Source organism: Symphalangus syndactylus, chromosome 8 (assembly GCF_028878055.3).
Source record: "Symphalangus syndactylus isolate Jambi chromosome 8, NHGRI_mSymSyn1-v2.1_pri, whole genome shotgun sequence".
Taxonomy (NCBI): Eukaryota; Metazoa; Chordata; class Mammalia; order Primates; family Hylobatidae; genus Symphalangus; species Symphalangus syndactylus.
Window position 1 is genome coordinate 12,276,382 of NC_072430.2, and position 9,762 is coordinate 12,286,143.

Below are 9,762 nucleotides of genomic sequence, written 5' to 3' on the forward strand. Positions count from 1 at the left end.
TCCCCTCCCGCCCTCCCCGTCCCCTCAGCCGCGGGTCCCCTCCCGCTCTCCCCGTCCCCTCAGCCGCGGGTCCCCTCCCGCTCTCCCCGTCCCCTCAGCCCACCTCCTCTCCCGCGCCGCACCCGTCCGGCGCCGTAGGAGCTGCCCCCTGGCGGTGGGTGCGCGGCGCTGCGCCTTGGTCTGCGTTCCCTCCGCGGGAGTCCCAGGCGTGGGCTCCGCGCCTCTCGCTTCCCCCGGCAGCCGCGGGGTGGGAATTTGGGTTCCGGAGCGCGGCAGCCCGGCGCCAGGTGGGAGGTGGAGGGTTCGCTCCGCCTGGGGGGCCCGTCTGGTCCCCGCCCCGCCCCGCCCCAGGTTCTCGCGGACCCCGGACTAGCTGAGGCGCTGCCACGGCGGTCGCGCGGCGCAGTTTCGCAGGGGCGGGCGCGTAGAGGCGGGCCCTTGGCAAGAGGATGAAGCGCCGCCCGCGCTGGACTCACACAGAGGCAGCAGGAAGCCACGAGTGTTTTTTAGGCCTGGCCTGTGGGCCAGGAGTCAGGGAAGGGGCCTCCTGGAGGGCTCCCTGGAGGAGGTGGGGCTTAGGGGGGCTGGACTCGGAAATCAGAGAGCAGGCGGGCGGTTCGTGGCGCCCGGGCGGTCGCAGGCGGCTCCTGGCGCAGTGCGGACCCGAGCTACTTGCCGGGGGAAGCGGCTGAAGCCCAGGCCGGGGTCAGATGGGAGGGCGGGTGCGGGGCGGTGTCGCCGAGAGTAAAAGGGGCCCCCCTCAGCCCTGCCAAACGCAGTCCTGGCCCGGAGCCTGTCCGTCCAGGCCGACGGCGTAGCGCGAACTCCAGTCCCGCTCAAAGAGCTGCCGCAGCTGCTCCTGCACCGTGGCCCCCGCGGGCTGCGCGCCAGGGCTCTGGGTGACCACCAGGCCCACCCCCGCCGTGCTGCTGAAGTAATCCTCCGACCAGTTGGAGGTGCCTGCGGGGAGGACGGAGGAGACACTGGGGCGCCGGCTCTCACAGGCCCCTCTGCAGCCCGCTCAGCGCCAGGCCCGGCTACGGGTTTGGGGACGGTTGGCAGCTGGCCCCTCCACTGTCATCAGACTCCAGCCGGGGAAGCCCCTCGCTTAGGTGCGGGAGGCACAGCTGGTCGCGGTGGAACTCCACCCTCATCACTCGGGGACAGGCGTCCTGACTCAGTGTTCTGGGGCCCTGTGGGGCCAGGTGACAGGCGGGTGGCCTGGTCCCCGGAACTCCATGGAGACCCCGTCCCTCTTCAGCAGCAGCCCCGCTGTCCTGAGGTGTCCACGCCGGTCACAAAGCCAGTGCCTCCCTCGCCCGTGCCTGGCCACCCTGGGGCCCGCCCGCCGTGATCTATTCCCGCTCACCTATGTAGGCTGCCTTCTCCGTGACCATGAACTTGCTGTGGTTCACCCTGCTGAATGGGATGTTGGAATGATTCCCCACGGGCACGATGAAGACTTTCTTAGGGGAGCAGAGGCAGCGCGTCAGGAAGGGCGGGGGGCGGGCCGCCCTCCCCACGCCCGGCCGGGAACGCGCCCTCACCACGTCCACAGAGACGTTGGCCGCGGGGTTGCTGAGCGCCTGCAGGGACCGCAGGTAGGGGAACATGGTGGGATCCGTGTTGAGTCCGCAGCCGACCAGCAGGCGCACGCGCACGCCCTTGCTGAAGGCTGCAGCCCGCAGCGCGTTGTCCAGCACCGGCCAGTACCTTGGTGTGGGGAGGGACGGGGCTCTGCTTACAAGCCGGGCGGGGCAGAGGTCCCAGCAGGAGGGGACGTGTCCAGGAGCTGCCCGTCAGCAGAGCAGGCCGCCCGCCTCCCACTCAGACATACCTGGGGGGGTGGCTGAAGCGCGTGGTAGGGAAATACTCCATCACGGAGGCATAGATGAACTCCTGGGCGCTCCCCATCACCGCCAGCAGCGCCTCCAGGTCCCGGGTGCGGCCCTGGGGACAGAGTGCTGGTGGCGACGCCTGTGATGGGAGAGGGATTCCTGAAGGCTCTACCAGCCCAGCCCATCCTGGACTTGTGACCCCACCATGCACCACCCAAGAGGCCCCATGTGGTGGTGGAGGGAGGGGGCCCAGGTGCCTGGAAATGTGAGGAAAGAAGGGATCGGCTCAACAGGGGTCCTGGGGACTGGCTCTGAGGCCTGGCAGAGAGAGTGGGGAAGCAGCTGGACCACCCTGGGCTCCAGGCTGGATTGATCTCCCAGAAACAGTTCCTGGCCACAGGGAAGCTTCTCCACTCCCTTCAGGGTGCCACCCCCACCCCCATCTAGGGAGGCTCCCCTTGTTCTGATACAGCCTCTACTACAGACCAGTCCCTCGGCTGGCTGGAGGGCTGTCCACCCCCACCCCCGTGGGCTGATAAAGGAGGATCTGCCCACTCCTCACTCTTCCCTTCCTTCCCCGAAGAGCAAGTGGGGTTCCCCTCCCTCTCCAGTGCACAGCTAAGCCTCTTGGCCTCGCCCAGCAGTCTGGAGACTCCCAGGGCCCCAGGTCCTCCCACCACCTCCCAGGCGGCCTGTTTCCCAGGGATGGTGCTGACCAGCTGTCCTCCTGGAGCTAAGCCTGCCTCCAGGCACAGCCCAGAGCCTGCTGATGCCAGCCTGCTGCTCACCCCAGGGCCACGGCCCCACCCATGGTGCTGGCTGCCTGAGGACCCAGCTGATGCTGCTGGTGTCTGCAGGGCCAGCCCAGAGGGCTCCCTGTGGGTCTGGCCAGCCAGGGTAGAACAGGGGCCTCTGATAGGCTCCTTCTCAACCCGTCTTACTGAGAAGTAGGCAGTGGTGGGCACCCCGTCAAAGAGGCCGTGGAAGGGCTGGGAACGGTTGATGTGAGATGAGAAGTTCTGAGGCCAGGTTTTGGGGAGGACAGCCTTGGGCACCCCCAGCACCCAGTAGGTCTGGAAGGTCTTCTCCAGGTCTTGGGCCAGGTGGCTGCAGTTATAGATGATAGCGCCAAGCTCCTTCACCTGCAGGGACCAAAGTCAGGCGCTGTGGGAGAAAAACCCCTCTGCGGGGCCTCCACCCCACTCCACCCAGGCCAGGGATGCTGGGGCAGGTGCAGCCCCTGCCCAACTGGTCCCCACTTGTGGGAAGCATTGCCTGTAGGAATCTGTAATAGAGTGTGCTGGTGGGAGGAGTGCCCAGCGGGTGCCTGCGTTTTTGAACATTGTATTCCAATGATCAAAGCAATGCATGTTTATTACAAAAACAATAGAAAATGCATCAAGGCATTAAGAATGGGATCATTCTTAATCCCACTGTCAAGCGATAACCATGGTTGCCTTTGCCATGACCATTCTGACACATTTTTCATGCATTGCTTTTCCTAAAAAGGCTTGTGTTTTGTAATCTGCATGCTTCCCTGGGTAATGTGACTTGAACATCTTTCCATGTCATTCAATGTGATTCCACAGCATGAGTTCAGCGGCTGTGTAGAATTCCATCATTTATTAGACCAGTCTCCGATTGTTTCTACCATGGTGAATTGTAAACAGGACTACACGACTTTCTCCAGACCCACTGAGATGTCAGGCCAAGTCCCCAGGAGTGCAGGAGGGGAAAAGTTTCAGGCAGGCCTCCTGTGTTAGGGCCCTGGCACTCACCTGCGTCAGAGACCGCCAGTCCATGTTGGCACTGCCCATGTATATGTGCCGTCCATCCACAACCCAGAATTTGGAGTGCAAAACGCCCCTGGTGAGCCTCCCCATGGGCACCTGTCGTACATGGGCACCTGGTGGAGAGTTCAGGCAATGGGATGAACTAGGTCTTGCTAAGTGCCAGCTTCATGGTGAGCCTGACCCCAAGCTCTTGACAGTGGGGTTGACTCAGATGTCCTCACAACAGTCCTACTAAGCTGCTGCTATCCTCATCCCCATTTTATAGGTGAGGACACTGAGGGATAGACTGGCCCAGGATCCCTCTGGGCAGCTCAGCTCCAGAGCCTGCTTTTGTGGTGACTGCCCATGGCCTCTCGCTCCCCAGCCAGAGGTCCCAGCCTGAGCCTCCACCCACAGGTCAGCTGCTGGGCTCAGCAGGGCTCCAAGGCCACCCATGCTCTGCCCTGTGGAAAATGGTACTTTTGGTTCCTTGGAACCAGCCCTGTGCCTAGGTGAAGCTGACTCAAAGGACCTCAGAGCCCTGGGTCCTGCCCTCCTGGGGTGTCCTAGGGAAGTCCAGGACACCTTTCCCACCCCCACTCCTTTTCCTTGTCCCATGGTGCCAGCCAGACAGCCCATGCCTGACGCTAGGGCAGTGGGGCCCAGCATGGTGCAGGTACCCACCTCGGGCAGCCAGGACCTGCAGGTCGGTGGAGTTCCTGGCCAGTGTTGGGCTGCTGGTGGCCACAGCCAGGGAAATGTTCCTGCCCAGCAGCTGCTGCAGCTTCTGCAGAAGGGCCTCTCCCTGCAAGGCCAGGCCAGCCATGAGAGCTGACCTCAGGCGCCCTCTCCTCCGCACCCCCACTGGGACCCATGCCCTCCTCAGGAGGCCCACCTATGACTGACTGCCCACGGCGCAAGGTCAGGTCAAGTATCTGGATGACCCTTGGTGACAGCCAAACTGCACCAGGCACAGTCTGAGTGTTTAATCACCCAGAGGCCCAGCTCCTTGACACCTCTGCCCTTAGAGCCCCCAAAGGAGCGGCCTAATCCCTGTTCCATGCTAGACCCTACCACCGAGCTGAGCCCCCGGGCCTGGTGCCCGAGACGCCTGCATAGATGGGCAGCCTGACTTGCTGTGTTTCCAGCACCAGGATGCGGTGGGGCCAGGGCGGGGCGCACCATCTGGGAAGATGAGTCGTTGACCCCGATGTCGGGCCCTGTGAGGGACCAGTAGTATGAAGCCACATGGATGCTCTCCTGGGCAGTGTCCAGCAGCTGCAGCCAGGCCTGGCCCAGAGGCTGGGCGGAGGGGCTGCCGGCTGCAGATGGCAGGTCCTGGGGGATGCTTTCCACAAGGACAAGCCTGTGGAGAGGGCCACACTGGGCTCAGTATGGGTGCGGGAGCCCCCAGCCTGCCTCACATCACCTGCCCCATCCCGCTGCCAAGCCAGAGCAACTGTTGCTCAGGTGGCCCCTGGGATGAGCCCAGGCCAAGTGTGCAGGGTAAGGGTTTAAGGTATAGGCAACAAAACAGACTGGGCAGGGTGGGCCTGAGCCCAGCATGCTGCTGGGGTGGGGACACCCAGGAGCAAGTTGGGAAGGAGCCTGAGAGGGGCTGCCTGGTCCAGAGCAGGCTAGACTGGGGGGTCCTGGCCCCACCCAGCCCTGAGGCACTGCCTACAGGGAGCAGCTGCTCCTGAAGCCAGGCAGAGTAGAGCAGAGCTGTGGAGTCTGGAGTCTGGGGTGGCCTCCTGGTGTGGAAGCCCTTGGTGGTGGCCAGAGCTGGCCTGGAAGGGAAAGGTTGGGCCAGGGGCAGGTGAGCTCCCGTTTCCAGGGGATGTGTGCAGGATGGCCCAACAGGTTCCTCCAGGGCAGTCCTGGGATTCCAGTACCCCAACCGCAGGGAAAGAAGGGTGGGAGGGAAGGCTGAGGGGCGGGAGGAGACAGTGACATTACCCCCCAGGGGTGGAAGGACTGAGGGGGTGAGCCTCAGCACAGGCAGTGTTCTCCAGCCTGTCAGAGCCCCCAGGTGGCAGCCTCTGCTTGCTGCAAAAAGCACCACATGCCTGCCCCGTCCCCAGCCCCCACTCCAGCTCATATGGTTGTGGCCCTCCCTGGTGACCTGCACCTTCCTAGAGCAGCTGGTAGAGGGCCGCCCTTATCTCATGGGCAGATCCAAGGGCAGAAACACAGGCAGCAGCCCCAAACTGAGACCTGCCCCCGCAGGCCTCCATGGGCCCACTTACTGGCAGGAGTCCCTCTGCTGTCTGGCCTCCGCTTCCAGGGGCTCCCAAGCTGGGCTGGAACCATGCCCCCAGGACCTGGGCACATCCTTGGGCTGCACCTGGCCCCAGGTGGGAGGATGGGGCACTTGCCACAGGAGGTAGATAAGAGCCATGGAGCCCAGACACAGCACAGCCAGTGCTCCCAGGACCTGCAACTGGATGGGGCAGCACCCGCAGGGTCACCAGACAGGTGGGAGCTTGACTTCTGGCTGGGCCAAGATGGCCCCTCCAGTGCTGAGACAGACCGTCTTGACTTCCCGGACCTGGGCTGCCGCTGGGGGGGACTAGGGTGGACAAGGGAGAGGGGAGGGTGATACAGAGAAGACCCCCAGCGCAGGGTGGTGGTGGGGGTCAGGGGGCCTGCAGCCCACTCTGCAATGCTGTGGCTCGTGGTAACTGGCTGTCCCCAGCACCTCCAGCAGGCGGATAAAGGGAAGGTCTGGAGCAGCCCAGGGAGGCTTCCCTTGCCCACCAGTCAGGGCACCTCTGCTTGGAGGCCCCCTCAAGGCTGCCTGTGTCCTCTCCACTCTGGCTCAGAGCTCTTGAAAGGCCATTGATCCCAGCCGCCTCCTCCCTGGGGCCCCCCAGTCCTACCGTGCCAGCCTGTCTGTCCCACGGGCGGCGGGGCGTCATGGAGCATGGCCACGTGGGGGCCACTGCTGCTCTCTGAAGAGGCTTCAGCATCTGCACAGGGCAGCCTGGCATCACCAGCAGCTCCAGCTCTGCCCACAACTGCCCCTCAGTGCCTGGCCAGCTGGGCCCTGGGGACACCGTGCACAGACACCCACATAAGCCCCCAAAAGCCGCCCACTCATGCCCGAGGTCACACCCTGGATGTTGGGGGTGTGCTTTCCACAAGGACAAGCCGTGTGGGTGTTGGAGCCAGCAGCCGGCCACATGTCACCTGCCCTGTCCCCCTGGCCAAGCCGGAGGGACTGCTGCTAAGGCGGTCCCCAGGGCTGAGCCTGGGCCAAGCATGAGGGGCGGGGTGGGCGTCTGTGCCTGACCACATGCCCCGGCTTTCTGTGTCTCCCCTTTCAGGGTCTCCTACTCAGTGAGTATCTAGGTTTTTGCATCTCAGTTCCCTGTTTCAACCACAACTGAAACTGCATCTGAAAGTGCCATTTCTGCTTTTGTCGCTTGGTCCTCTTATTGCTGGCCTATAAATAACTGCTTCCCTCCTGGGCTGGGCTCCTGTCTTGGCCCCACGGCAGCCCCTCCTGAGAGCCACAGGTCAGAGGGGGCAGGTGGGCAGCACCCTGGCTGGAGAGGCTAGGCGTGGAGAGGGCAGAGATGGCGGCGGAGTGGGACCCCTGCACTGCTGGGGGAGGGGGTTGTCCTCTGCTGCAGGGACTCGCCTTGTCTCCTCAGAGTGGTCACCCCACAAGGAGCTGGGAGCCAGGCCATCTGGGCCCCGTGGGATGTGGGCTCCCACCCCCACTCCTACCCCCAAAGCAAGCAGTCAGGCTGCCCCAGGTGCCACCATGGGGGAAGGGTGCCTCACAAGTACAGAGGCACCCTCCCTGGGTGCAGGGAGGGGTCTGTGCCCAGCATGGTCACCTGGCTGGCCAGCCTCTGACTGAGACATCCACCAAGGCAGGAGCTGGCTGGCTCCTGGCTGGGATGGGAAGGTCTCCAAGGTTTGGGGCCTGGGCCTGGGCAGTGCTGAGTGCCAGTGTCTGCAGCCAGGCTGGGCACTGGGACCCAGGGGCTCTGTGGGTCATCTATCCACCCAGGAGCAGCCAGCTCAGCCTCCAGGCCTCTGGGGTTCGTCTGGGCTATCCTCCCATGGGTCAGGGCTGAGGGCTTTGAGAACCTGGCCTGCCTCAGCATGGGGTGGAAACGCCAGGGCTGTGTCTGTCCTGGAGACCAAGCGTTATGGGGGATTGGGGGTAGAAGCATAAACCAAGTGTGGGGACAGGGGACTCAGGCCAAGTCACTGCGACCCAACTCCCCCCACACTGGGGGGTCTGCAGAGGTGGGTCGGGTGCCGCCCCCACCCCAGAGCTGAACTCTGGGGGATGCTCCCCCGACCCCACAGAGGAGACCTCAGGGTGCCCACCGTGTCCCCACCGTCCCCGGGGATTCAGGGCCCAGCATTGGGCCTTTGCCCTCCCCCACTAACTCTCAGGAGAGAAAACATGGAATCCTGGGCTGTGGCTGGTCAATGAGAGGAAACATGGAATCCTGGGCTGTGGCTGGGCAACAAGGTGCCAGGGCTGTTCTTGGACAGCTGCTCCGCACCCTCCCTGCCCTCACCAGAGAGGGCCCTCGCTCCCTTAAATGCTCCACGCAGACGGGCAGCTCAGAGCACAGAGGCCCTGCCTCTTGCAGGCCCCGTCTCAGACTTGGAGCCTGTCCAAGGCCCCTCCCAGGACTATAGACCCCAGAGCGCCTCGCCCCCTCCTCCTGCAATGAAACCTGGGAGGCCCTCTAGCCAGGTTGGCTCAAGCTGAGAGACCCCTGCAGAGTAGGGCTGTAGCCCCCTGGTCCCATGGTAGATAGTGTAAGACCCTGCAGACATCAGAGGTCATGGCTGAAGGTGCCAGATTTCCTGCCCTGCAGGGCATTAGGCACGGCTGCCAGTCCCAGGCTGAGGCAGAGGGCCCAGCTGTCACCTGGCTGGAGAGCCAGGGCCCTGGTTATCCCAGCTGCACGGGCTGGGGAAGGAGCGAGTCATCTACAGGACTAGCTGGAGGCTGCGTGACTCTCTGGACCTGGGGTTGCTGGGAGGCTGAGGCCATAGGGAGGCAGACAGCAGCCCCTTCCCCAGGCCTGGCTTTTCTCAGCTGCCCTGGCCTCATTGGCACATACCTCTGGGGGTCCTGCCTTGGTGTCCATCCTGATTCCAGCCGCAGACTGCAGGCCCTCAGCTCACAGGGCAAGCTTGGTGATGCCTGTGCTCCACGCCAACCTCCTCTTCTCTGCAGCTCACCTCCTCCTCCCTGCAGCTGGCTCCTTCCCCTTCCAGCTACTTCCTCTTTGTCCTGAGAGGCCGCCTCTCATCCGAGACAGAAACAGACGGCTGGAGCTGGGTGGGCGGGCTAGAGGGTAAGGCTGAAAACCTTCACCTCCAGGAAAAATCTACACCCCACTCCCTCGAGGTAGAGACCCTCCAGTTATGGGCCTACGAATCAGAGTCAAGCTCAGCTACAGGCCACAGAGACCTAAGGAACAGTGGCGTCAGCAAGGCCGTTCATTACTCTTGAACACTAAGCAGGTCCAGGGGCTGGCAGGCTAGAGATGGCCTTGCTAGAGGTAATGGCATTGCTCCACTGCCATCGGGAGCCAGGCTCTCAGATCCCAGTCCCTAGGATCCCTGCCTTCAAGGCCCCACAGTGGCTGCTGGAGCTCAGCCATTGCCTCTGTGTTCTTAGCAGAGAATAAGGGACGTCCCAGAGGAGACTTCCTGGAAGTCCCACAGGGCACTTCCACTTATCTGTGATCTGGAACTTGATCTAAAACTTAGTCACATGGCTACACTTAGCTGCAAGGGAGGCTGAGCAGTGGAGGTAACTAGGGTCTTTATCCTGGAGAACAAACCTGGGGCCGCTCAGTGGCATATCTGAAAAGGTAGGCCTGGCTAGAAGCTCCCAGCAAGGGGCTCTGCCTCCCACTCCCCACCCCTGACTGGGGTCCCTGAGTAAGGTCTGGGACCTTGAGAACACCGCTGCTTTCAATGAGGTCTGGGTGTCCACCCTGGCTCCTCCTTGTAAGGCCTATGTAGGGCAGGGGTCCAAGGTGCTGGCCTCAGGGTGACTGCAGGACACCAGTCAGGAGGGTGCAGTTCCCGAGGGTGGGGCCTGTAAACTGCACCCCTGGGGCCAGTCTGGGTGGGCCAGGAAGTGAATGAGGAAGAGATCC

At 63.3% G+C, this 9,762-nt stretch overlaps 1 protein-coding gene across 11 annotated transcripts; it reads right to left on the reverse strand.

Annotated features, from left to right (window-relative positions):
• Positions 1-489: 489 nt before the first annotated feature.
• PLD4 (phospholipase D family member 4) lies at positions 490-9,283 on the reverse strand. 11 transcript variants are annotated; one of them, XM_055287968.2, is made up of 11 exons: positions 8,713-9,283; positions 6,493-6,582; positions 5,860-6,053; positions 4,793-4,976; positions 4,295-4,415; positions 3,617-3,744; positions 2,780-2,980; positions 1,838-1,977; positions 1,548-1,713; positions 1,370-1,466; positions 490-960 (listed from the first exon to the last, which is right to left on the reverse strand). In XM_055287968.2, the coding sequence occupies exons 1-11, from the start codon at positions 8,737-8,739 to the stop codon at positions 761-763; spliced, it is 1,548 nt and encodes a 515-aa protein (XP_055143943.1). In that variant the 5' UTR covers positions 8,740-9,283; the 3' UTR covers positions 490-760. The 11 variants fall into 11 exon arrangements, with proteins under 11 accessions (XP_055143943.1, XP_055143945.1, XP_063501508.1 ...); XM_055287970.2 differs by having other exon boundaries at positions 1,838-1,950; positions 8,713-8,884; XM_063645438.1 differs by having other exon boundaries at positions 6,493-6,659; positions 8,713-8,760.
• Positions 9,284-9,762: the final 479 nt, after the last annotated feature.

Bases quoted from the DNA above. Each gene is read 5' to 3' on its own strand.
- PLD4 (XM_055287969.2), bottom strand. From the start codon at position 6,910: ATGTGGTCAGGCACAGACGCCCACCCCGCCCCTCATGCTTGGCCCAGG. The intron at 6,583-6,727 runs GTGTGACCTCGG...TGCCCTGTGCAG, and splicing joins GCACACCCCCAACATCCAGG to ATGCTGAAGCCTCTTCAGAG. The intron at 1,714-1,837 runs GTATGTCTGAGT...CCCCACACCAAG, and splicing joins CGCTTCAGCCACCCCCCCAG to GTACTGGCCGGTGCTGGACA.